A 26784-nucleotide genomic window follows, 5' to 3' on the forward strand; every position below is an offset into this window, starting at 1 on the left:
ACACACACACACACACACACACACACACACACACACAGGGATCTACAAACACACACACACACACACATACATACATACATACATTCATACACACCTAAGCAAACTCAATCCTGAGTCCTTTATTTCCAAATAGATAAGCACTGGCTCCCTCAAGGAGTACTCTGGAGGTAATTGGAGGGAAGCTGCACATTTAGCGATAACATAAAAACACAGAGCAAGAGACTGTCTCTCTCAATCTTACCTGGCTATGCTCTTAGCCAGACAGTGTGATATGAATGTAGCCGTAGACAGAGCCAAGAATGGAACCGGGGGCCTAATCATGACTGGTTAGCCTCGTTTGGAGAGACAGTCGACAGCCCCCTGTCCTCCATTACTGGCAAACACAATTACATGTCTTCCTCCTCCTTATCTGGCGTGGATAAAAGCTGCTGCGTCAGCACTGCCAGCTAGCCTACCCTCGGCAGCTAAATTAGCAGCTACTGTACATAGGCTGCTATTAACTAAAATGCAAGTTAGGAAATACCTATACTGCTGGTTTCATTTTAGGTTATCATTCATATAATTACATCACATTGAGACATTAATACTACAAAAGGAAGCACTGAAGTAACAAAGAAATAGAATTTAAAAAATGTTTTCAAATATTCAAAAATATTACAGTCCAATAACTTTTATTCTTGTTTCTGTTGTAACGTAAGGCTTCACTCGTGGGTTATAAACATGATACTCTCTGCTACTTTTGCACTTCTGCACTGTACTTCTCTGATCTTTTCACTTCTCTTAGGTCCTGGTTACGCTCGACCATCTGGAAAGAGTCAGCACTTTCCAGGAATTTGTTCAAATTTTCAGCCAGTTTGGCAACGAGATGGTGGAGTTTGCCCACCTCACTGGAGACAGACAGAATGTGAGTAACGTGAAGAAACCAACTCTCTTGCCCCCAATTTCCACCGGATGCGTAACGGCTGCGGATCCACTTCGTAACGGCGGCGGAGTCATTAGGTTTCCATTAAAGTCGATGTGTGTATTTCCACAGACCGCGGAACGGCTGCGTCCCGACTTCGTCCCAGTTCCGGCGATCCGCAGCCCTCCAGAGTAGATACGCAGAGCTTATATATTTGCCGTAGAGCTCCGCAGCAATTCAACACATGGCTGGCAGTGCGGGACAGGAGGTCGAGCACAGAAACAAAAGAAAACATCCTGTTAAAAACATAAAATAGACCGTGCTCATGGCGGATCATATTTCCCTACACTACACCTTGAAAACACAGCACAGTGTTTCCTCTATTCTCCTCTGGATGGATTTTGTGGTTCTATTCTACATTAAATTTGCGAAATCTTGTGGTTCTTTGAGCACTCAGCTGTCAGTCATGGCCGCAGTCGTTCGGCAACAAATCCGGACCTGATGGGTGTTGACAGACGGCAGTGCACAGAACCGCCACGCAGCGGAGCCGGTCCACAGCCGTTCAAATCATCCGTTGGAAATTGGGAGTTAAAGTTTTAAGATTGTCAAAACCATCAGCACACTATTTCATTCTTTTAATAAATGAAATGTATATGTGGTCTAAAATTTAAATATATTTTGGTTTTGGTCATTTGCCTCTTGAATTCTGCAACACTGGGCACATTTTGTTTATTCATGCAGATGTTATCTTCTAACAATCAGTGTTTTTCTAAACATGGTATTTTGAATGTTAAACAGATGGTGAATTTGAACTGTGAATCCAGCAGCACTTACACTATGAATGTGCAGGCAAACTCAGAACAAATCAATAATTCAGGCGTCAAATATTTATTCTTCCCAAAAAAATCAAACGATGAATTAACAAGGCTTCTTCAGGCTTCTCTTATTTCTACAAATATTTCATTCTGTATCTATTCATTTTTCTAGTCCAAGTCTCAATCCCTACAAAAACTGTCAGGTCACGATTCAATGTCTAATCAAAGCATTCTCTCTGTAATATATCAGCTTAGAGTTTGGCAAATTTGCAAAATAAAACTTTTGCTTAAAGCTTTAGAAAAACAGTCCAACTTAGGGTTCCTAACTTTGCTCTGTCGAAGACAGCTAATCCTTCTTTGATGCATATGTTTAGCTTCTGCAGCTAAAGCGCTTTGCCTGCAGAAGATGATGTAAAGTGCACTGGCTGCAATATCTTGAAAGCGAGAGAGGATCGACCATCCCACTTTCTGAATTTCTATAGGGCACGTGTTTTGAAACACACGTCATGTCTCTCCGCAACGCAGCTAATGCTCCATTACCTCAATTTTTACCCTATTTTCTTTATCTTTTTTTTTTGGTGCCATATACACTCCCACTCACGCACTTTCATGAACACACACGCACACAGCCCTTTAATAAATCTACCATCTTTTTCTATTGAAGCCAGACAAGCACACAAAAATAATGACAGATACACATCGTCTTTGTAATCTACGGTGAAGTAATGGTAGAGGAGTTGTTTCAGCTGCCTTTCCTAAATCCTCAAATGTCTAATTCAAGCTGTCTATTTCTGTTTGGAATACATAGAGGGGGGTGCAGCAGGTTATGCATGCTTCATCTTCTTTCCTATTGTGATAGCATATATTTTAATTAGGAGACAATTAACCTAGGAAGGTGTGTGTGTGTGTGTGTGTGTGTGTGTGTGTGTGTGTGTGTGTGTGTGTGTGTGTGTGTGTGTGTGTGTGTGTGTGTGTGTGTGTGTGTGTGTGTGTGTGTGTGTGTGTGTGTGTGTGTGTGTGTGTGTGTGTGTGTGTGTGTGTGTGTGTGTGAGAGAGAGAGAGAGAACTTGGAGAGGAATCTTTGTCACGTGTCACATTTGCATGTCCCTTCATACTAGCATGAAAGAGATGTGTTGCATACTTTTGATGCGTGATGTGTGTCTGTGTGTAGGACTTAAAGGATGAGAAGAAGAAAGCACGGATGGCAGCCGCCAGAGCAGTGCTGGAGAAATGCACCATGATGCTCCTCACAGCCTCCAAGGTAAACACAGGACCTTTGGCCAAGGGTTATGGATTATGTCAAGCTTAAACATGTAAGGTCTTCTCAACTTAATTTAATTTCAAGGCTTCTCAAGTGCTGCGATCAATGTTAATGCTCAAAGCTCAAAGTCATATAATCCTAATCATAAAAACACCAAAGAAAGTGAATAATCGTGGTTGTAAAATATGAAAGGGGTAAAAGTTGAAAAGACTGGATGAGGGCACGAGCTTTGACATTTCTCATCATATTCCTTCCAAAGACTTGCCTGAGGCATCCAGATTGCGAGTCAGCGCGGATCAACAAGGACGCCGTGTTCCACCGGATGCGCTGTGCCCTGGAGCAGGTCATCGAGATAGTCACAGAGGCACGGAGCTGTGGGGAGAACAAGATCCTTCCTGCCAGCATCTATAACGGCATCAAGGACTTCAAGGTAGGGTCAGCAGTTGGACTTAGGGAAGGTGTCTGTGAAGTTAAGTCATGATCCTCTTGTGGGCGAAGGGTCATGCTGAACAAGTTTTTTTTTTTTTTATAATTGTTTTTTAGCTGTTTAAGCACTTTAATCAAAAGAGGCAGAAACAATCTATTAAATATTAATAAGAAAGACCATGGTTTTTAACAGAATGTTGATTTGTGGTTGCAGCATTTAGCATTCACTCTGTTTCTTGCAACAACTTTAAATGTAACTCATGTCTTTTCCTACAAATGGATTCTGTATCTATTTTATGATTTGGTTAATATGGTTGTGTGAATCACCATAAACTTATATCACTATGACTAATCTTTTCCTTCCACCTTGTTCAGTGGAAAATTTAAAGAAAACTAACAACAAAACATGTTTTGAAGGGGTCTTTTTCATGAAGATTAAAGAAGAAGAAAGTATTTTAATGAAAGGGCCCGGAGTTGTGTATTGCTTTTAATAAATGGCTTCATAGCTCTTAATGGCAGAGTTGAACTAAAAGCTTATGTGAACCTGTCATCTGAGGACATATTAAATAGGGGGGAAAAAGGCATTAGCTTTTATGTTTGTGTACTTGGGATGCTGTTTGATGGCCCAAGGTGACTCTCGCGCATCACACAATCCTTGTTATTTAGTGATGAGTTCAAGTGCATTATGATAATAATGCGATAATAAGTTATGTTTTCTCTCAAGACAAATCTTGTGTGTTCCCATCTCAATCTTTAAAACAATCTTTCAACTCATTCCTAATTCCCAACCCTCCTCCCCTCCCATCGCCTCTCCTGCAGTCCAGTGTGGAGTGCCTGCGGGAGAACCTGTACTCCCTGTCCCCCCAGAACATGGGCAGCCAGCTGGAGGCACTGGTGGAACGGACAGAGGACTTCACTGATTCAGCCTACACTAGCCACGAGCAGCGGCAGGCCATCCTTGGTCTGTGCCAGCTGGCCCGTCAGGACACCCAGCAGCTGGTGAACGCCTGGGTTGAGGCGGTATGTTGGCATAAACAGGCAAACTCGCACAGATGCACATACATCTACAGGAATATTCATAAAAAACATGTGCTACCATAAAATTAATAATAATAAATAGGTTATCTGTAAGTAACTTGTGCAAAACACTTATTCAAGGAAAGAAGAAGAGATGTTGGTTGGATTACTGTTGTTAGTGTAAGAAATGATGAGGAGTTAATGAGGTTATAAACAAAATTCAATATATATATATATATATATATATTGTTTGTGCCATTTTATATAGCACTAAGACATCCTCCTCAGGTCACTAGTCATTCTTTTTGCCTACTCAATTTCTTTTCATACATCAGTTGTGGAACAACAGAGCATAATAACTTACCTGAGTAACCAGCCGAGAGAGAAACCTCACGTTGTGTTCTGTAGGTACTGTTCCGTGTCTTGCTGCCATTCAAAAAAGTCTCCTACGCCTTTTGAAATTGATGGACATTGGAGTCATTATGTTGCAGTTTGTCATTGTAAACTTTAAGTCTAGACTCTGCAATTGAAGGCCGTCTGGAGAATTGAAAAGACCAGAACAGTGCAATGTTTTTATATTGCACAGAAAGCGTGTGGATGTGTTTTGCCTTTGTGGTATTGATTCTTGTTGTGGAACGTTTAGTATAATGTATAGTTTTTATTACAATTAGACTTATGGGTGTGAAAATATGACATTTTGAAAATTAATACAAAATATTTAAATAAAATTATTAGTTTGAATTATTGTAGTTCAATTATACAAAATTGCATGTTGAATTTTCCAACAATTTTTGCATATTTAGAACATAATAGTTCCCAAATCATGTTATGAACCCCCAAGTTAATTTTCCAATCCAGTCTTTTTCTGTTGCCATACTTTTACAGATAATAACGTACATTTGTCTGTGTGGACCTGTAAAACCGTGTTGGGTGTCATGTTTTATTCCCCTCTTCCTCTCTCTGTCTAACCAAAGCAGCAGTCTGTCCATGCCAAAGAAGCCACAGAGGACATGGAGGTGGCCATCCTGAAGACATGCCAGAGTGTCAGTGACCTCAGACGTGAGGTGAGCAGCAGTCTGTCTCTGCTCTGGCCGTCTGCCCTCTGAGTCTGAATAGATGTAGAGAGAGACACGGACATGACTGGAATGTCTCTCACTAGATGTTGGGCCTCTGTAGCTGGTTTCCCACTTTCCTTTTTCACATCACTTTTCAGCTTCTCTCTGTCAACTCAACTATGTCATTGTGTCATTTCTGCTCCTCTTCTTTTTTCTTTGCCTCCTCGAAATCCACCCTCATGCATGCCTCTCACTCACCTTTCTTTTCCTTTTTTCCAGCCTCCATTACTCCCACCTTTTCTTATTCAATGTGATCTCTGATTCTTCCTCCAGCTCCATAAGGTGGCAGTCATTCGTGCCTCTGACCTGCTCAAAGTTCACGGGGAGCAATTGCCTCTACGGGCTCTCAAAGCAGCAGGCGCCGAGGGAAACCTGGAGGCAATGGCTGAGTATTCGCGCAAGCTCACCGAGCAGAAGGAGCAGCTGGTAGAGGTAAGCGGGTGCATGGAGGCTGGGAGAGGTTGATGGTAATGCCATCTAGTAGAGGTGTTCAATTGGTTAAAAAAATAAATACATCAATAATAACTGAAGTTTAGATTTTACCTTTTTTATATTAGTGCTAACACAGCCGTAAGTGCAGTGTTTCCCAAACAAAATAAAGATTTGACCCAATGTGGTAATTATATACCTCTTTCCCTTCTGATATGCTAAAGTGCTTGTTGCTCAATTAGGGGTACATCTAACAAAACCTATACATAATGATAAGACCGGTTTTATCAAAACTCGGCTAGCATCTGATAATGTGTGTCGCACATTATTCGTGCGGCAAGTAGAACAGACATCCTGATTGGTTCTATCACTGGATGCCGAGAAAGCGTTTGATAGGTTGGAATGGAATATCTTTGCGCCACTTTAGATACATTTGGGCTAGGTGCACAATTCATTATTATGGTAAAAATCTTATATGCAAATCCCTTGGCAATGGTCAACACTGGAACTTTTTGCTCTGCCCAGTTTCCAGTGTCTAGAGGAACTCGTTAGGGATGCCCTCTTTTTCCGCTACTATTTGCCCCTCTCCCTTGAACTATCCGTCATTGCATGCCATCACATTTTGTAATACAAATTATCGTATATCATTGTATGTTAATGATATCCTTCTCTACGTAGGCAACATAGGTTTCTCCGTTCCACATTTGCTTCATTTAGTTTTTTTTCTGGTTACAAAATTAACAGGACAAAGTCAGCACTGATGCTTTTAAATTGTGTTACATCTCACACTCCCCTGGCCTTCCACATACCAATAGTCAAGAGTTTCAGGTATCTCGGGGTTGATATCTTCCCTTTGCCTTCTATTGCAGCTCAACATTTTTAAGGTATACACAAACAAACAAACAAACAAACACAAGCTAAATATTTGTTTTCCATCATGCTGAAACCACAAATAAAATGTGAAAAACAAACATTTCTACAGGTTTGTGTAAATGTAAACCTGAAAAAAATTACAACGCAGTGATAAGGTTACTGTATAAACCTCTAAATATATTCTAATTCATCCACTGAAACAAATAGGTATGATCACGTATGATTGTAGCAAGGTAGTATTTACAGCAAATTTGAACATTTATCAAATTCCTGCATTATAACTTTAAAACCTCAAAAGCACTTCCAGTTAATTACCTTTTCCCCCTGTGTCTTTAGACATGTCGGCTGCTGTGCCATGTGTCGGGCACAGAGCCTCTGGAGATTACCTGTGTACATGCTGAGGAGACCTTCCATGTCATTGGTCCACAGGTAACTTTTTCTGTATGGATTTTCTTTTGTTAGTTTGACATTATAACCCACTGGCTGGAGGGGAGACCGGATCAGTCTAGAATAGTCTGGCTCAAAAGCTGTACGTACATTGCTGGGATAAAGCCTGACATCCGTATTGTGACAGATGTCCCTCACCTCTCTCTCTTTCAGCTATCGGGTCTTAGCGCCGCCCAGGACAGTTGTGATTGATTTAAAGAAATACAAACAAGCCAGAACATTTTCCCCCTATACCTGTATAGATACTCAAGTGCTGACACTGCGCTGTGGAGATAGGACTGGCAACGTGAGACTAGTCTAGAAAGACATACAGGTTAACCTTAATTAAATCTGAGCCCCATTTCATTCTATTAAACACTTTAATGCATGTCAGTAAACTTAAACCAGTCACACAGTGGTCTGGGAGTAAAATCAAATCTGAGAAATATTCCACTTAGATGCAGGGGGGAGGGAAAATAGACAAAGTACCTCATGTCTCCTCTATCTACCTCCTCCATCTTAGAACATGCTATCCAAGATCTAATTATGTTTGCTTTTGGAAACCCTTCATGCCAGTAATTATCCAGCAATGTAGAATGTTCCCATCCTGCGGTGTGAATGTCAGGTCCCCCCATGACTCTGCAGTAATAACTCCACTTCTAAGTTCAAAGGTCAACTAATCAATATTGCTGAAGTATTGGCTGGCGGTGGTGATATGTCTTTGTGTTTGTCCAAAGTAATAGAGGGGTGGCCCAGAGGGTAATTGGCTATTAAATACTACACTGTAGCGGATGGGCACGGAGTGTCTGTGTCTGTCTGCGTGTCTTTTTGTTATATACCGTAGTTGTAAACCCAACTTTATTGTAGATATCATAAACTGATACTTGTCTTTCAAACATATTGCAAGCTTGAGCTCAGTTACACATTCAATGAGATGTGCTAAACTATACGCATCAACCGTAATTCTTTTATTTTGTAAAATACAAGATCATTGATTAAGGCTTAAACACCCAGTGCTTAATTCTTATGACCATATAAACATTAAATAAACTGGTGTAAACAAGCTTTAATCTTAGTTACCGTGTTTGGTGCTACTTTGATTTCTTCAGTGGATCTGACTACCGTAATTTATGTTGTGAAATTAGGCGGTGTGATATACTATAGTAAATTATATATTTTCAGTTGGAATAATTCCACTATTATTTTTGGCCTCAGTTACATTTTCTTATTATTACACCGATTATTATTTTATTTGTTATTTAATTTAATTTACAGCACTATTAGTATTACTGTTTATTTGTCACATTTAAGTTGCTTCCTTGGGGTAATTGTATTCCTAGCGGTCTTTGTTTTACGGAGGCCAGTTGTGAATTTAACAGAATTGAGTGTAATGAGTGCAACAGTAGAACCAAGGCTCTGATGTGAACCCCAAGAGAGTGAAGTCTGTGTTTTGCTGTCTTGTCGTGTTGGTGTTGGTTAAAGAAGGTCTTTCCAAGACGACTTTAGCCCACTTATTACCCCTCAACCCAGAGAAACCATTAAAATAGACATAGTAATGACTAAGTTTAGTTTTTTTCTAGTGTTTGTCCCTTTATTAACATGCCATTCGAAAGGAATCTCAGCTTCCAATCTTGTGTTTAAATTACAATGGTAAGACGACCCTTTGGTTAACCTTTAGGTCAATAGTGCCCGCTGATTAAATTTCTAATAAAAGATTTACACCACGTTTTGTTCCTCTGTCTACTGTACTTGCATAATGTTTTTTCAGAACAGCTTTATTTAAATATGACTTTTTTCATGTCGCAACTCTTCACACTCGCGCTCAGATCATCTCGGCAGCCCAGACTCTGGCCCTGCACCCATCCAGTAAGATCGCCAAAGAGAACCTGGAGGTGTTCTGCGAGGCCTGGGAGTCGCAGCTCTGTGACATGGCCCTGCTACTGAGAGAGATCAACGACGTTTTTGAAGGCAGGCGAGGTACGTTTTTGTCCATTTAATGGATACTTGTGTGCATTTATGTGGTTCAACACATGCATGAGCACAGAGTCTTTCAGGAAGAGTGAGAAGCAGAAGTGAAGACAGGCGAAATGTGATTTTAATGACATTTTATCCTGAAAGAATGAAAATCTCTGAAAAGACTTTGGTGAATCATTTTGCCCCTGAACACTTCAATAGCCTTAATGAAATTTAACGTTAAAGCAAGCAGCATGCAAGCACATATCTTTAAAAAATGAATCATCATAGACTGTGGGAAGCATTTTGTAAAAGGAACGTCAGTGCCATTGAACAGGCATGCATTTATTCCTCCTCTGTCCTCCCTCTCTTTATTATTGTGCCAGTACCTAAAGTGTACAAATCATGGACGGCACCTTACTGTTTGTTTCTGAAGAGCTGTGTCCCTGATGCTGTGAGACAATTTCATTTTTATTATTATGCAGGGTATTGCTGCACGTTAGGCTCACTTTGCCACCTTGTTACTTTACACCTTTTTTTTTTACATATAGGTATTTTTTATATTTCTCTACTGTCATATGTTTAATTGTGTATGTTTGATTTCATTGCCTGCACTGGGACCTGAGTTCTCCTTCCTTTTTGTATGGCATGTTCTGTAATGACAATAAATATCCTTATCCTCACTGACAGCCCTGTGTGACTGCATCTTCTATACTATTTATCCATTTACACACAGATCTGTGTTTGTGTCAACCCTGCGCTTTCACACATTGTAAGCCTGAGAAATCTCAAACACGGGAAAGATATTTTTGGCAAACTTACAACCAGGATGTGGTTGCCCCTTAAGAATGTGACTTTCACATAAAACCCAGTAAACATTTTGAAGTGCAGCTAAGCGGATTGAAAGGATCTAACCATCACACGTGTATTCTCCTGAAGCCAAAATGCTGTGTTAAAGTGTTATATTGACACAGTGGAGAGATTTTGCTTTTATTATTTTGTTTTAATCTTCCTCTTTGAACATGACAGTAGAGTTTATCGTCCCTGTAGTCAATTGAAACAAACTGAGCTCATGTTTATGATAAAAGATAAAAATGTGTCATGGTTGGACTGTGATAAAAGCATAACAATTTCAGTACCATAATTACTGAATAACCATAATTGTCACCTTGACAGTCATTCAAAAAGAAAAAAATGCTAATATTTTATGCTTTTGTTTTTTTACTTGTTCCATTGTGTTAATAATAACAATAATTCTCTTCTCCTAGGAGATAAAAGACCCTATTTGTCACTTCCCAGACCCGGGGTGAGTGTCACACCATCCATCCTCAACCATATTGTAATGATCTAAGGGTTTGTAATCCTCTGATTAAAGCCACCCTCTTTTCCCACAGAAACACTCGGCTAACTTGAAGACTTCCAAGGCTGTCAAGTTGGATGCAGAGGTAGCATACAGCATAAACTCCTCTGGCTTTCACAGCATAAAACATCACAACACATCTTGTACCCTGTTCTGACAGCAGTAAATTCCTCTCCAGGAAACTTTGTCACTTGCTTGCAGAATTGATGGTGTTCACATGCTAATGGTGTGCGATTTTGCCAGGCTGGCAGTTTCTCAAATGCTGTACCATCACAGGAAGCAGTATTCTGCTTATTATAGAACTTTTTATGGTGTTAACAGATACAAATGATCAAATACAAATAACCCTATTAGCTAAGATAAGTTTCTAAAATGACATCCATCATATTCAGTCTTTCCAACATGGAATTACTTAGTTTGTGTTTCTGTTTGCATGCAGGAGCAGACAAGCATGGCCAAGCTGGGTCTGGAGCTCCGTCTGCTGTCATCGGACGTGGACACAGAGGTGGAGAAATGGGAGGAGCAGGAACACGACGTTGTCCGACAGAGCCAGAGCCTGGCCAGTATGGCCTACAACATGTACCTGTTCACCAGGTGACCGAACAGCATCACACATTACACAGATATGCACATGCTGCGATTGAACCGTTGCATTAATTTCAGAGCGCAATATTGTAAAGCCTCTTAAACATCCACAGGAATCTCTTTAGAGGCTTACTGTTATCAAGATTCTCGATCCCCAAGCTATCAATATTTACCAGGCCTAGTTAGAGGCACTGACAAAGTTGATGTGACTATGACTCATTCTGTCAATAAAATCATTGCAATCCATCCAAGTCACAGTTTTTGATTGCTGAGGATGTATTTTATCCTCATCCATCTCTCTCATTTTTGTTTCTGTTTCCCATATTGATTCCCCAGAGGAGAGGGGCTGCTGAAAACAACGCTAGATCTTTTTCATCAAGCTGAGGTATGTGCGTCCATATCGGCTAATCTCTTGTTTGTTTCACCTTCTTTTTTTCTCCTGTTTTATCAAAAGTTGCAAATGCATCTGTTGTTTCATTACCATAAGACATAATGTGACTGGCAGATCAATAGTTTAATAAATGCGAACATGACTACAGTCTCTCTTCTCTCGCATCTGATAGGGCACGACAAGTAGAACTTACCATTATGATGAAAATATAATGCTGTGGGTTCCTGGCCACATCGGACAAACCATGTTGCATGGAGGAGGCAATCTTTTGAATTGGGATCATTAGCAATAAAGTGAAGTTATTTGTAGAATCAGGACCTAAAATGTCAGCCAGGATTTATTACATTTGGGGCGAGCGTGGGAGATAAGAGAGGAAGAGGAAGGAGAGGGGAAAGAGACAGGAAGGCATGCTGATAAGCATGGTCGAGGAAAAAGTAAAATCTTGTAATATTTACCAACTGTCTGTTTTTTACAATTGCATGGCTTCCTGGTAGAAGTTAAAATAATTATAGTTTTGCCTTTTATATGTGTATGTTGTATTTGATTTTTGTTTTTTTTTCTGACTCATTATTAAGGTTTTTTCTGAAGAGGGGCTACAGCTGTGCTCATCTCTCCGCACTTTTTCCACTCAGGTATAGACCAATGCAATGAACACACACACACACGCATGCGCACGAACACGCACACGCACAAGCACCTGGGACCCCACCCACATTACACCTCTCACACACATTGACACCCATATCACCCAATCTGGCATGACATGGTGCCAAGTGTCTTATAAATCACACAGCGAGAGCAGGAAATTAGGCTGTCACACACTTTTACCAACCTCCTTTCCTCTCCGAGTTGAGATCCAACAAACAAACAAAGCCTCAGTGCTTTCCTTCCTCTTGCCCTCCACTAGCTCCTTCCCCAGGTCCTCCAAGTGTAATTAAATGGCTGTTTTTGACAGCCATTAACAACTGTTATTATTGTCACCACTGCATCTGTGGGTCGGTGTGTTTGTGCACATGTGCATGGATGAGGGTGGAGGAGTTGACTGCACCCGCCCAGGACTAATTCATAATCAGGAGGCCTGGCTCTTCAACTTGCCTCATGCTTTCACATTAATTATATCAAACAAAGCCGTGCTAATGGAGTCCCTCTGTCTCACCCTCCACTCCCATAGTTTTTTGGCACCAAACGCACTTGTAGCACACCTGCATTGCCCTCATTGAAATTGTGATTATTACATTGAAATTATGCAAATTAATTGTAATTGAGGTTCAAGAGGTTTTATGTACTTTATGTCAGTCATGAGTAGTGCTGTGCTGAAAAAAAAGAGCTCGTGTTTTTAGGTTGCTGGTGGCATGTAAGTAAAGTAGACTGATGGCCCCCGTGACTGAGATTGAGGGATTAACCCAGCTGGATGACAGATTTAAGCAGTAGATCATGACCTGGCTGTTGCTGATGGATTACATCAAGCTACAATAAATTTAAATTCATTTCACCCTCCTTTTTTGGCTTTTTGTGATGCTTGATTTGTATTTGAACAAGAGCATTGTAAATTCTGTCCAGTACATCTATCAATGTCTTTACATTTTAACTCCGTCTCCCTGGATAATATCATCATAAACCTTCTCTGCTGTCCTGAAAGACATCTCTCCCTCTCCCTGTCTTTCTCTCTGTTCCAGCTGGTTGATGAGGAAAAGTCTGTGATGATGACAGAGATGGAGAAACTGTTGGCATTATGCCAAAAGCTGCAGATGGGGGCTAAGACTCCTGTACAGGGGAAGACTGCCACCTTCCAGAAGGTACTCACACTACGCTTGTGTGTCTATCTTTTTGTGTCTTTGTGTTTACACTTTTTTCTTAAAGAATATTATTTTTTTTATGCCTTGAATCTGTTTTATTTAGTAGACATCAAATTAGTAACATCACAAAGCTTGGGCACAACATTACATACTGTAGTTTTTTTCTTAAAGGGATAATAAAACTACAAAAAGCATCAAAACTACATCCCTAACATCAGACTGGCATCAATGAAGCACCAAACACACAATAGAGTGCAACTAACTGCATTACTTCATTATTGGCTACGGCATAATAGTATTCTGAAAGTAACACCATTTTCACACACAGGGCGCTAGATTAATGAATGTCTGTGAGGAATTAATGAGCATCTTGAGGTGCCTTAGGTCACCTTGTAATAAAGGCGAAGGTTGAAATCAAAAGGACAGAATGAAGAATAGTGTGTTCTCTGCTGATTAATGAGCGTCTCTTTGGTATGTATTGGCTCCCATCTCCCTGTCTCTCCATCCCGATTTTCACTTTATCATTCCTTACTAATGGGAGAGCATGTGTCTGCCAGGGTTTGGTAGAGCACTCATTACAAAAAGTTTGTGTGTGTCTGCTGGGTGGAAGTGTTTGTATTCTCTTGTGCATTTGTATCCATGCTACCCTTTTGTAAACTAATTTTATTTATTTGCCTCTAGGTGGAATCATCCATTCAGACAACCAGAGGTGTCCTGACTGTGGTCCTCTCCCTCCTTTCATTCTGTAACAAGCTGAACAAAAAGGTGATTAAACGGGACTCATTACTTATTGGCTGGCACATGTAGTAGCTTGGCAAGCTACATGGATATCTACCAATGCAATAGATTTTTTTTTTTTTTTACCACTTAGGGGCAGTGAAAACAAGTTGTGAACATAACATGGACACATTCTTTATAGTAGCTTATCATATAGAAGTATATTTATTTTAAAAGACAAATGTTTCTGCTTATAATTCATATATAAAACAGCATAAAACCAGATTAAAGAAATAAAACAAACGTAATCGCCGTGCCGTGTTCATTTGCAGCACAAGTCAGAGAGGAGTAGCCTGGGCTCCCCGCAGGACTGGAGAGAGAGGCAAGATGCGTCAACACCTGTCAAAGAGGAGGGAGCTCTCAACAGCAAGAACAGCAACGGCTTTGGTGTCAAATCCTTGGAGCAGCACGTGGCCGGTCTCAACCTCCTGGAGAATATGTAAAATCCAGAAAATACATCACTCCCCTCATCCTCAAGCACCCACCAGAGAATGGGCTAGAGCGGTGTGGTCAAGATGGTTGCCTCAAGTCTGACAAAGTTTGTATTCGCTGTCTGAATGATGGTTTACGAAGGAAAAAGCAGATCCAAGCTTGCTGTGCCCAGGGGCAGTTTTAACCCAGGGTCGCTCGTTACCTGAAGCACCAGTTCCACCCCAGCCCACAAGATGGAGACAATCAGCCAACACTATGAGTTTGCCATTTTTAGAAAACAAGAGGGTCCTGACACAAGCCTGATGTCGGAGTCACGTTAATCATGTCTCTGAATACTGAGTTGATAAACTGATTAGAAATCAGGAAAGAACTCTTAATGCTCAGCTTAGCCATACATCTGTCTCCCCTGTGTGCCTCTGTATAACTAGTCTTTTTGCTTTGTGATGTACTGTATGCAGTGTACATGTTGCACGTTAGCCAAATGGAGGGTGAAAAATACAGTTAAATGGCAGAAAACCCACCATGCATGATGCTATCATCACCAAACCCTTGTGTTTGAGTCTCTTATGTGTCATAGGCTTGTAGTGTTAACACTGTAATATTAGACATAGTGGTACATCTTGTTCTTGATCAATGGCATTGTACTCATCACTTGGATAAATAAGTATTTTAAAAGTCAATCACTCCATATGATTAACTTCCATACAGTTCGCCATGTAATCCTAGTAACAATCACAATTTAATGCCAAATATGATTGTCTTCATGAAGACGCTGTGATCTTCAGCTTGCTTCTAGTGTGAAATATAAAGCTCTTATATCTCCAGTGTACATCACTGGACACTTACATTTATTTAGGCCTGGTTTTTCCAAAAAAAGTCAATTGATAAACAGTTTATCACTAAGATGCTTTTGGGATGTCAGGACCTTGCTTTATGCTGTATTGTTAAGAAATAGTATTGTATGTATAGTACCTCACAAAATATGAAATAATTCTGAATTTACACCTGTGTCAAATGGAGCCTTGAAGTGTACTTCTTATGAAGACTATCATTGTGAAGATGCCTTTTAGGCCAATATGTATTGAATGATATATGGTACTTGAAGAATATATAGACATATACTAAGGTAATGACTTTGGTACTAGGTGAGGGTGTGATAACGACTGAGATGAATAACATACATTAAGCTTTAGAGATGCTTTGTACAGTGTGGAAGCAGCCAAGGATGCTGGGTATTGTAGTGGCACTACAGATGTGACAAAATCACAGATCTAGTTTTGGATCATCTATTCTTTTGACAATTGAAAGAAATAAACATGACAAAAAAATAAAACTATTTTTCTTAACCACTGTTGAGTGTGTTTATTGACATTCTAGAAAAATAATTCTAACTGAATATTAGTTGGGGGTATTAACAAGACTAAGTAACTTGGCATGCTTTCCCCTATTTTCTCATTTTTCAAATTAGGGAAAAAAATAGAACTAAACAGAGTTCTTCTTTAAACTGTCATCAATTTGTGAAACAAGGAAAAACAATGTATAAGCATAGAGTCACAGTGCACGGCTTACATTTTATGCAATAGTCCCTTTAAAGTGACCACACGTTAAGTGTTACTTTCCAGGATAACGTCCTCAGTCTTCACCCAACTTGGGAGTGGCAGAACAGTTTTGACTTCAGGCATAAACCGGGAGCTCTCGTCATGATGGTTGAGATTGGGCAACACTACGTTTGGAGACAACACTCTCGAACTCCTCTCTGCTCAGAAGATTCTCTGTTATGCTCTTGCTCTCCTCAAACTTTGGCAGGATGACAGCGATGTAGCCTTCAGTGAATGGCTGTTCAGATTTGACAGACAAAGCACTATTAAAATATTGTTTTGACAAGATTAGGTGAAACTTCAATGGTTGTGGAAGAGAAACTGAAACTGTTATCTTACAGTCATAAATAATAAACAAAAAACTAAGTTTTTACATTTATGCCAATGTAATTCAAGAAGGCAGTTCCTTAATAGAAAATTCAATTCACAAAAGTACAAACAAATGTATCCAAATATGCACATGATAATGGCAACGTTCGGGGTAGCACCATAACGCACACAGACTTCACAATTACAGTGTAAAAATATACATTTACCTTTTCCAGCAAGAGAGTAGGTGTTTCTAAAATACTCTCATTGACCTCGAGAAGACGGCCCCGGATGCAGCTAAAAAGATATAGATTTGGGTGAATGACCGTGCCGTACAAGCATGTGGAACGCATGCCTAGAAAAACTAGTATCTCACCTGTATATTGTATATTCAGTTTCATCCATGCATGTTATCCTACACAGAGGTGCAAAATCAGTAACAAACTGACCGCCCTATAATCGGAATAAAATGATTTAGTGCAAGTGCACATGTATGCACATAATCCAGAATCATCTGTAGCTTTATGAATTTACCCGCTTGGACTTCCCAGACACTTTATTGTTCAGCCGACTGCAGCAGTTACTGATCTGGTAATTGATGCTTTTGATTGCCCGTCCATTCTGAAGAACCGGGTGAGTCTCTGCTAACGTGACAACGCATAGTCTGCAGAGAACACACAAAATCAAAAGTTAACAATATGAGTGCATGTAGGTCTTAGTCACTTCTATTGAGTGTAATAGAGGTACATTTAAGATTCACATTTTAATATGAAATATAAAACTTAACATTAAAAAATTGGGCACGGGAAATAGAAAAATAAGAAACCCATATACACCGTAAAATTCAATCAATTTTCCTGTAATAACATTTTTTTGTTAGGCTTATATAGCTGTACTTTGTGTTTCACTGGTTGCATTAAATATGTTAAAGGTTTATTTTGTAATTTGTAAATATTGCTATACCGTTATATTGTACTACTAAAAGCCTCTGCACCTATAGATGCAAGACAAAGCAACTCAACAAAACCCAAAGTGCGCAGTGCGTGCGTGTCTATGTTAATAGTCAGTCAGCATATACTCAATTAATTAATTAATTTTTTGTGTATTTTGTATTTTTGTGTTTGTATATGTTCATATTCTGATATGGATCCCCCTGGGTCTGAAATAAAGTTTATTATTATAATTACCTTTTATAATAATGACTTTGTTTGGTAATTACCACCACCTGGTGTAGATTTTACTGTTTAACGCTACCACTCATACCCCTCTTAACGTTACCTGTTTGAATGCTGCAGGATGCAGTGGTCCTCACACGGTTTCCCCTTCATATCTAAATAAAACAGACATTTGAACTGAATGCATTATCCTGGATAATTGTGTCAATATTTAGTGCTCTCTCCCTCTAGGGTCTCAAGCTTAACTAGCGTTAGCTGAATTAGCCACCGGCTAACATAACATAAGACACATTTAGGTGACGTTTTATTTACCAGCTCTGAACCATCGTGTGTAATATCGGTCAATAACTGAAGGCGCCGTCGCTTCTGTGTCTTTCTGCTCCACGCAGTCCATCAAAAGTGTTCAAAACACAGGTTGCAAAATTAATACTTAATTTACAGCGAAGCTGGTAAGCAAGCACTACTTTGCGTGACGGACATTAAATGGTGTGACAACAGGCAGTACGTCCCTCGAACAAATCCGAAGGTTTTAGAGCACCAAGACCGTTCCGGAGATTATTTTTCGTTTGTGGGCGGTTCTAGAGGTGAATTTGACTTTAGAAAAGTGCAATACATCAAAGAAAATGTTCCTCTTGTACAATGAGGAACCATAATTTATACGATTATTTTCGAAAATGTCATAAATATGCATAGGAGAACAACCAGGCATCTGTTGTAGTTAGAGTAGTTCTATTTTCTCTGGACAGGTAAGCAAATATTTTCTAAGGTTGGCTCTGATCGTTAGCGTTGTAGCTAAAAGCATGTCTTGCTCTGCCTTTTTCAAGTTTCATAGTGATAGATATTGTCACTTGACACTGCATCCATACTCCAGAGATTTAGGGGCCCGAGACCTCACTCCAAATGTATATTTCAACATTAACAATATCATCAACTAAAATAATAAGGTCCTTAAGGCTTCTGCATTATTATTTGGCTGGTAACGTTTCTTGTCTTGTAGAGCAGTGGTTCCCAAACTTTTCCATAAGGTCACCTAAACTCACACAAATTAGACCACAGACCCCAATTTGATAAGATTTGGTCACTGGGTCCCCCACCTTATGTGATGTTTTTTTTGTATTTAATTATATAAAGTGAAACCCATGACCACAATAGTCATTGTGTTATGGATGGAATTAAAGTGAAAATTAATGTTTCCCCTTTTTGCCGACGACCCCCTGGAACCACCTCAAGGAGCCCTGGGGGTGCCTGGACCTCACTTTGGGAACCACTGTTGAACAAAGGCCCAATGTTAAAAATCTAACCAAACAGTGTTTAAACAAATGACCACAAACAAAGTCAATAATATTGTTTTACATTTTTTTGGGTCCCATTTTTTTGGGTCATTGCTAATGTGAGAGCAGTTATTCCATATTGCTCACTAGATGGCAGACTGCTGCTAACAACTGCAGTGATTTACCACTACACATGCAAAGGACATCAAAGTTTATTAAAATGCAAATCCTCTGCATTGCCATATATTTCCATAAATCCCTATAACTAAACTAACATATCCAGCTAAACATCTTCACATCTAATTATGCATTTGTTTATATGTAATCCAATTAAACAATATATTATAGTTGTTAGATGCCTTCTCACACAGTCTTTGATCAACTGCTTAATTTTCCTACTTTGAACTACAATGTAATTTTTTTGGCTCTAATGATTTTCACATATATATATATATATATATATATGTGAAAATCATTAGAGCCAAGTGAAAAATGGAGCCAGAAATGTCTGGTATGTGATTGGTCTGGGTATATATATATATATATATATATATATATATATATATATATATATATATATATAGTATGTATATATATATATAGTATGTATAGTATATATATGTATAGTATGTTGAGTCTGCATCCAAGTGGATTATGTAACATAGAGGTCTGAGAGAGAATGGATGCAGGAATGAAGGACTGTTCCCCTCCCTGGACCTGTGAAATAGCCCCTCTCTGACCCAGACCAATCACATACCAGACATATCTGGCTCCATTTTGCACAATGTGGACAATGCTTAGGGAAAAATATTTCAGGGAAAGGCATCGGCACGAGAAAGATTAAGTAATGATGTCTTCATCTTGGTCAGAAAATTGAGAGAAAGAGAGCGCAAAAGCAAGAGAGGCTTGGCTGTTTTTTGGGGGCGCAATGAGTTTTCCTTGCATCTACTCACCACTACCAGGACTCGGAAAGTTTTGCTGTCAAGACCCATCGTAATGACTATTTCCATTACTCCTCCGCCTGGTAGGCCGTGGTCTGCAATTAATTCAGAAATGAAACACAAAACCATTGTGGAAACAGTGGACACAAATGTCCCATAGATAGCGATCTTGCACAAGACATTTCCAATAAACAAGGCCATCTTTAATATGAATCAGCAACTTTACCTGTGATCTTTTTTTCACAAATTTCTACCAGCAAGGTATACAGCTGCTGCTATTTGAGCAACACATAGATGCTGGATACCTAAAGTCAGGATTTGTCTGTAAGTTTTCAGTCAGAATAGATTCTGACAAAGTTCATGAGGACATTTGACAATTTCTTATTTGAAATTATTTGTGAGAGAAAAATGGGCCTGGTATGTCCTGGTGACCTCCATGGATGTTGGTATTTGCAAGAGTGTGTTTGCATCTGTGTTTATCAGTCTGTTCATTGCCTTACATGTATCTGTCAGCCTGTGTACATTCCCAAGCCTTTGAAACATTGCTCCCACTCTTCAAGACTCAACTTCGAGGTTCACTGGCTGGCTGTCAGACAGGCATCTCGAGTGACTCCAGCTGCACTCTGTGTGTGTGTGTGGTGTGGTGTGTGTGGTGTTGTGTGGTACGAGAAGCGAGAAGATATAGAAGAGAGAGAGAGAGAGAGAGAGAAGAGTAGAGAGATGGTGTGTGTGTGTGTGTGTGTGTGTGTGTGTGTGTGTGTGTGTGTGTGTGTGTTGCTAGCGTAGCTCCACGTCAGCTATTCTGCTACTGCTAGCTAGCAGCCTGTCTTCTTTGGCCAGCTGTTTGGCTCCAGCAGTCTCTCCCTCCACATGGAAGTAGTCCAACGTCTTTCCACATAGTGCCAGAGGAGAGCCTGATAAGGGAATAGAGAAGCTCTAACCAAGAGGGGTGATGCCTGCGTGGCTTGGAGAAAACCAGTTGTTTATTTTTATTATTAGGATATTACTTATCCTCATTTGAGGATTTCCTGGTTTGTGGCACTCAGTCAGCAGAGTTTAAAGGCAGAGAGACAGATGCATTGTTTCTGTGATTTAATGCAGATAAAGTAAATAACTGTAGAAAGAGGCTTTCTTTATCTTAAGTTTTCAAGCTTCTAGTACCACTTTCACCAATTCATCATTTAGGTGGTGAAATGCATGCAATTCAGGCTCGTCCTCAGTATGTCATCAGTGGAGACAGGTCTAGTAAAATGGAGAGAGGTACGCTGCAGTTTGAAATGTTGCCTGTCTTTTTCCTGGAAAGCATTGAGGCACACACACCAAAACACACCTGCATTTGCCATTCAACAGATTGAGTCATACGCTGCCAACAGGCACCTTCAAAACCTTCTTGATTCACTAAAGTGGGCTTCAATGAGAGAACTGTAATTTCAGGGTAATGATTCTGAATGTCTGTCAAAATGTGTTTTTGTGTCACAGGGCAAGAATTCCATTTTAGTAAGAGTGTGGTCAATGCCCCGGTGGACTGATCAACATACAGTTTAGATGGGAAATCATAAATTTATCAGTCAGCTCTCAATAAATATGCATAAATATGCAACGTGCAACAGCATTGAAACCCTATAGCTCCTGACCAATGCTGTAAATCTGGTGCTCAGAGGTCCTGTAAGATTTATAAATGGCATGTCTGATCAGCTGGTCCCATGTCAAGCTACTATTAGCTTTCTCTGTGGTAATCAGCAGCCAAAGGTGTAATCAATTATGTCAGAGCATCTCTGTTATTTCTAGCCTCTCTCCAAAGACAGCAATGCCTGAGGTTATGAAAATAGACATTGTTGTACGTGTGTGTGTGTGTGTGTGTGTGGCATGTGTGCGTGTGTGCCAGTCAACTTACGATTCCCTGTAGAAACATTTCTTCACAGAAGGGGTGAATTGTGCACCCTCCCTTAACAGTGATAACAAATTATAAATGAAATCCAACGGAAAAGATCAGACTGAATGTTGAGCAAGTGATCACAACATTGAGCCTTGCTTATATATTACCAGTGGATTTATTGTTACCATAAAAACAGGACTGATGTCTTTAACAGCAAAGCGTTATTTTTCCTTGAACTTTTTGCTACTTTGCTCTGCTGATGGGTTTGTAATACTGATACTAATTATTACAATTATAATATAATTTTACTTTGCATAAGCAACACAGTGATGGACAGAACACATTACCAGAGCTAGTAAGGTAGACATCTGCCTCTGAAAATGTATAAAAAGATATGTGTGTGTCTACATTATGTGTGTGAAAGAAAGGGATTACGTGTCACTTGCAGCAGAGCAGGACTCTCCTCTGATAGCCGAAATGCTCACATATCACTGTTGTGTTATTTGAAAACAGTATAACACTAAACTGCATAGTGGCCAAACAAGTCTCTCTCGGTTCATTTAACACACACTTAGAGAAGCAAGGTTTGAAGGTCAGAAGTGTGAGAACAAGGAAGTGGTCTGAACCGGCTTGTTTCAACTGCTGCCTGTCAGTTTGGGAGTAAATGTAATCTGTGTTTTTTTTTGGGATCAAATGTTTTTTAATTTTCATTCTACAAATTAAGAAAAATCACAAACAAACCACAGGCAAAACACTGGAACATAAAAACGTGTCCCCGGGCCAAAACATACAGAGAGGAAAAGACGGGACACAAAAATAAAGCAACAGAAAGAGTGACGTCCACAGCTTGCAAATAATACATGTAATCTGGATTTTTATTAGATATAATAGTGTTTTGGAATCATTTTATGTCTAATCTGAACAAATACAAGTTAGTTGCAAAATGACCAGAGTGACTGGTCTAGCAGATCTGGTTACATCTATCACATATTATTTTCTTTGTTTAGTGCCACATACTGTACATCTTTCATGTCGATGACTACAACGTGCTTCAGGCTCATTCCCAATGCTAATTTGTTCACAGCTGTTATCCTGCTTGTCATCAGAGATGAATGGGTTTCAACAGGAGCTGAGGGCAATGGAAAGAACATACACACTGCAAGGTAAGACGCCAAATCCTCATGCACACACAAGGAATAATTTACAGGTATTAAGAGGTTTCAGCTTTGGAATTACTCCCACATGCTTTCTCTTGCCAAGGCCGTTAAATTTAACAAGACCTTTTAATGAGACACTGTAAGGGATATATGCAGAGGCTATATATTAAGTCAGCAACTGGGCTTATTTAGGTTTACCAACAATTTCTTATTAGAAAGTGAATGAACAGTTCTTGTGCTACTTAATTGTAAGAAGCCACGTGGCAAAACATTTCAAAAAGCTTCTCTTGGAAAGTAAACTTTTCTCTGAGAAGAACTCTCCAGGGAAGCAGCAGGCAAGAGGATCTGAGCTCTAGCTCAGCTGGCGTTTGAATGACAGCGGAGCCAGGTTGTTTCTTTTTATCCAAATATCTACCCCTCAACTGCTTCCCAGAAAAACTCATTTGTGCCTCCGCCTGACAGAAGCGTTTCAGATCCAAATGGTTGTTTTCTTCAAAAATATTCTCTCAGGTTTTCCCCATTGAAATAGGATTCCCTCTTCATTCCCACAATGTCCCTGTACTGTTCAACTTTATTATGGTCATTCACGTCTGCCTAATAAAGCAGCTGTGAGCAACAAAGTAAGTTTCCTTACGCAGAAATTGCAAAGGTCAAACCTGTGACATGTCAATGAGGCACACAAAGCACAACATTGTACACTCGTGTTTTGTAGCAATTGTCACAAAGTTAGCCTATTTCTCATTTGCACCTTTAGTTTATATTGCATAATATAAAAAAAAAATGTGACTGCCTCATTCCGCAGCATCATGTACGAGAAATGGCATAAGGAATGAGAGCAGACACAAATTCCTAGCAGGTCACATAAGAACACTCCATTTCCTGGCAAAGATGTGGACATTTGGAGCTTTTCTTTGTAGAGTTTGGTTTTTGTTTATTTCCCCCTGGCTCTCTGGACAGCCTTGAATATGGTTGTGTGTATTGGCTGAGGCCCCTGGTTCAGCATTAAAGGACATGTTCTCATGTGCTGTTTTGTGTTGACAGTGCTCTTTGGGGGAGGTTATTCCACAGGTTTGGTGGATTGTGGATTTTCTCTGTGTCATTTTACCATCCCTGTAAGTTTTTACATTTGTAAACAATTTTTCTCTTGCTTAGTAAAACGGCATAATTATATCCCCCAGTTTGCAACCGCCATATTTGTGTCCATCTAGATAGAACTCTAGACTGATGCTATTCGACGCCTGCAGGAGGTGTTGACAGTTAAAGTTAGAGTGAAATGTCACATTTTGCACCAAATTAGACTGAATGCAACAACAGCTCATAGTGTGAGGTTTTGTTACAGGAAACACTCAAACTATATATAGGATTTCTAAAAAAACAGAGTAAAAGAGAAAAACAAATATAAACTAATTTCAATTAGAGCTGGTCCGAAAACCCCCACAAGACAAGACATCTCAACTTCAAGAATTAGCCACAGTTTCATGTGGTGAAGGCAACAATATGGAGAGGGAAAACAGCTTGATTGAAAAAAGCAAACATTTATCTGGATATTTTTGTGGCTCACCAGTGAGCGTCCAGTGCCGTAATGATGAAGTCATAGATTTGGACAGCTGGGCCTCAGGGTAGAAGGGAGGATGTGGCGAGATTAGAAGAGACTGATTAACAGAAAACAGACAGGACCAAGTGGAATCTCCCTCCATCTCTTAATTTCCTTTCACTTATCCCACTCTTCTCTTCATGCCTCAATCTTGGGCCTCAACTCTCCTTCCTCTTCTTGTTTTCGTTCAGGGAAGAAAAAAAGGACTGAGTGCATTGTTCGAGTGTTTTCCTTGGTGCTTACATCGACTGTAACATCAAACAACTTTGACATGGAGATCAAGGGACTCGACTTGGAATCTGTTTTGTCTCATTATAAAGTCGTCTTCAACCATGGGGTTTTCTTGTAAGACAACATGCGCTGTGCGGGTGTCTGGTTTTGTTAAGTTTAAGCTGTAATTCTTCTACTCTTCATCCCACCAAGAGCCTTTGTTTTCACCATGTGCACACAGGCAGATGTGTGATGATTGGCAGGGGGACAGAGTATTGTCTTTCTTATCGGCAATGGTGTTACAGTAAATGCTCACGTGATTTCAGGGAAGAGTTGGTTTTTGTTTAGATTGTTCACTGATGTAAAGATGAAGATGAATCGATCGGTCAGAGGGAGTTTATTTTGAATAAAAGTGGCCCTTGATGAAAACATGTTTCCCACAACTCATCCGTTACTCTTCACCCCAGATGTAATGCACATCTGACTCAAACTGTAAATGAATTATATACTCATTGATCAACAGCAAATTCACCTAGAGCATGATCTTCAGTCTTTTTTAGACTGGTTCATGGAGGTCTGGAGAGGCAGCCTGATGTGAGGACTGAGTAATGCTGACTGGACAGCAGTCTCTGCATGGTGCAGCAGTAGGCTACCAGATGTGTGTGTGTGTGTGTGTGTGTGTGTGTGTGTGTGTGTGTGTGTGTGTGTGTGTGTGTGTGTGTGTGTGTGTGTGTGTGTCTGCATCACTGATTGTTACACATACACTCACACACACACACACACACACATTGCTTAACGTGCTGGTTTTATAAGACCTTAAAACCAGGAAATGCATTTGATCCTGCTTTTTTAACTGAGATGAAAGTGCTGACCTCGTCTTAACTACTGTTGTTACACACAGTTGGCTCATGAATTTAATGACAACAAGTAAATTAGATTGGCAGAGTTGCCAACTTTGGGGATTTACATCAACTTCCTGAAACTTGTGTTACAGACAGAGTACGTTTTCTGTACATTTTCCCAGGCAAGTAAACACAGCAGCCATGAAGTTTCACATCCACTGGCGGTAACTGATGATGAAAATGTCCTTTTGTTAATATCCTTTTGTAAAGTGCTGAAAGTGGTTTTTCCCCTCTTGAACTGTTTTATTTGAAAGATTTCAGAGGCACGCAGAGCAAAACGGTCCATTATTTCACACAAAAGAGTGGAAAATAGAAAGTTAGAGAATACGATCATAACTATGTTTGTGTTTCAGAACTAAGGTGTTTCTTATTCCCTAGCCAGGTAATGCTCATACGACCCCAACTTCTAGTGTGGGTCCTGACACCCATGTTAGAGACATCTGCTGTATACTATAGAGACCGTTCTTCTTTGTAACAATAATGCCTAACATGTAACATTTCCTCGTTGACTAACTGACTGACTATGCTTCTGCTGAAATTCTTAGAAATATTTGGACATTTTTATCATGCTTTTCAGTCTTACTCAGATGCACCAGCAACAAGCAGAAAGCTATAGAAAACGAAACATGCTGCTCTCTTTATTTATACCCAAGTTTATGTTTCTATACAGTCTGCTTTTGGGGTTAGCAGATAAAAATGTTTAGGTCAAGCTCTTGAAAACAGAAGAGGAAGTTGCTTAAGCACAAATATGGAAGTGTCTGAGAGGAGTTTATAAGTCTTCTGCAGTGGTGGTGATACATGTTTGCATTCCTTTCTTATAGAAATGCTGTTTTATTTATCATTTTATTAAATAGCAGTTCAGTCAGCCGTATGGTGACCATGTGAAATTGGTGAAACCTGATGAGACACAAGAATAGACACTGTGCTGTGCAGAGGAAGTTCAACAAATATCAGTTTTGCTGGATGTTTGTGAGGAAATTTGAACTCAGAATGTCTAAGAGTCTTTGCCCACTGCAATCACCGTAGCATTTAACCCTGGGTTCTGTTCAAAAAACACAAAAGGCTCCATAATTCTTCCCAGTTACTGACATGCTATAATGCAAATTAACAAATCACACGGATTGAGTGAACAATACTGAATCATGACCATTGATTCAGATTCGTACACAGTGTACATAATTTTAATAGTGGCTT

At 39.8% G+C, this 26784-nt stretch overlaps 2 protein-coding genes across 3 annotated transcripts in view; one reads left to right on the plus strand and one right to left on the minus strand.

Moving 5' to 3' along the window:
• Window positions 1-15903, plus strand: part of ctnnal1 (catenin (cadherin-associated protein), alpha-like 1) — a 52846-nt gene extending 36943 nt beyond the window's left edge. The window contains exons 4-19 of one of the 2 annotated variants that reach the window (XM_032534944.1): window positions 785-904; window positions 2888-2977; window positions 3237-3407; window positions 4223-4423; window positions 5398-5484; window positions 5809-5967; window positions 7174-7266; window positions 9090-9240; window positions 10485-10522; window positions 10611-10661; window positions 11016-11170; window positions 11498-11546; window positions 12128-12184; window positions 13229-13348; window positions 14030-14113; window positions 14398-15903. In XM_032534944.1, coding sequence (XP_032390835.1) covers window positions 785-904; window positions 2888-2977; window positions 3237-3407; window positions 4223-4423; window positions 5398-5484; window positions 5809-5967; window positions 7174-7266; window positions 9090-9240; window positions 10485-10522; window positions 10611-10661; window positions 11016-11170; window positions 11498-11546; window positions 12128-12184; window positions 13229-13348; window positions 14030-14113; window positions 14398-14568 — 1797 coding nt within the window. In that variant the 3' untranslated portion in view covers window positions 14569-15903. Of the gene's footprint in view, window positions 1-784; window positions 905-2887; window positions 2978-3236; window positions 3408-4222; window positions 4424-5397; window positions 5485-5808; window positions 5968-7173; window positions 7267-9089; window positions 9241-10484; window positions 10523-10610; window positions 10662-11015; window positions 11171-11497; window positions 11549-12127; window positions 12185-13228; window positions 13349-14029; window positions 14114-14397 lie in introns of those variants that run through there. The other variant, XR_004334893.1, reaches the window with a different exon arrangement.
• abitram (actin binding transcription modulator) lies at window positions 15902-18164 on the minus strand. Its single transcript, XM_032534973.1, has 6 exons — window positions 17952-18164; window positions 17743-17794; window positions 16999-17128; window positions 16841-16917; window positions 16692-16761; window positions 15902-16393 (listed from the first exon to the last, which is right to left on the minus strand). Exons 1-6 carry the CDS (start codon window positions 18031-18033, stop codon window positions 16256-16258), a joined length of 549 nt encoding a protein of 182 aa, XP_032390864.1. The 5' UTR covers window positions 18034-18164; the 3' UTR covers window positions 15902-16255.
• Window positions 18165-26784: the final 8620 nt, after the last annotated feature.

Source organism: Etheostoma spectabile, chromosome 14, assembly GCF_008692095.1.
Source record: "Etheostoma spectabile isolate EspeVRDwgs_2016 chromosome 14, UIUC_Espe_1.0, whole genome shotgun sequence".
In the NCBI taxonomy this organism is placed as follows: Eukaryota; Metazoa; Chordata; class Actinopteri; order Perciformes; family Percidae; genus Etheostoma; species Etheostoma spectabile.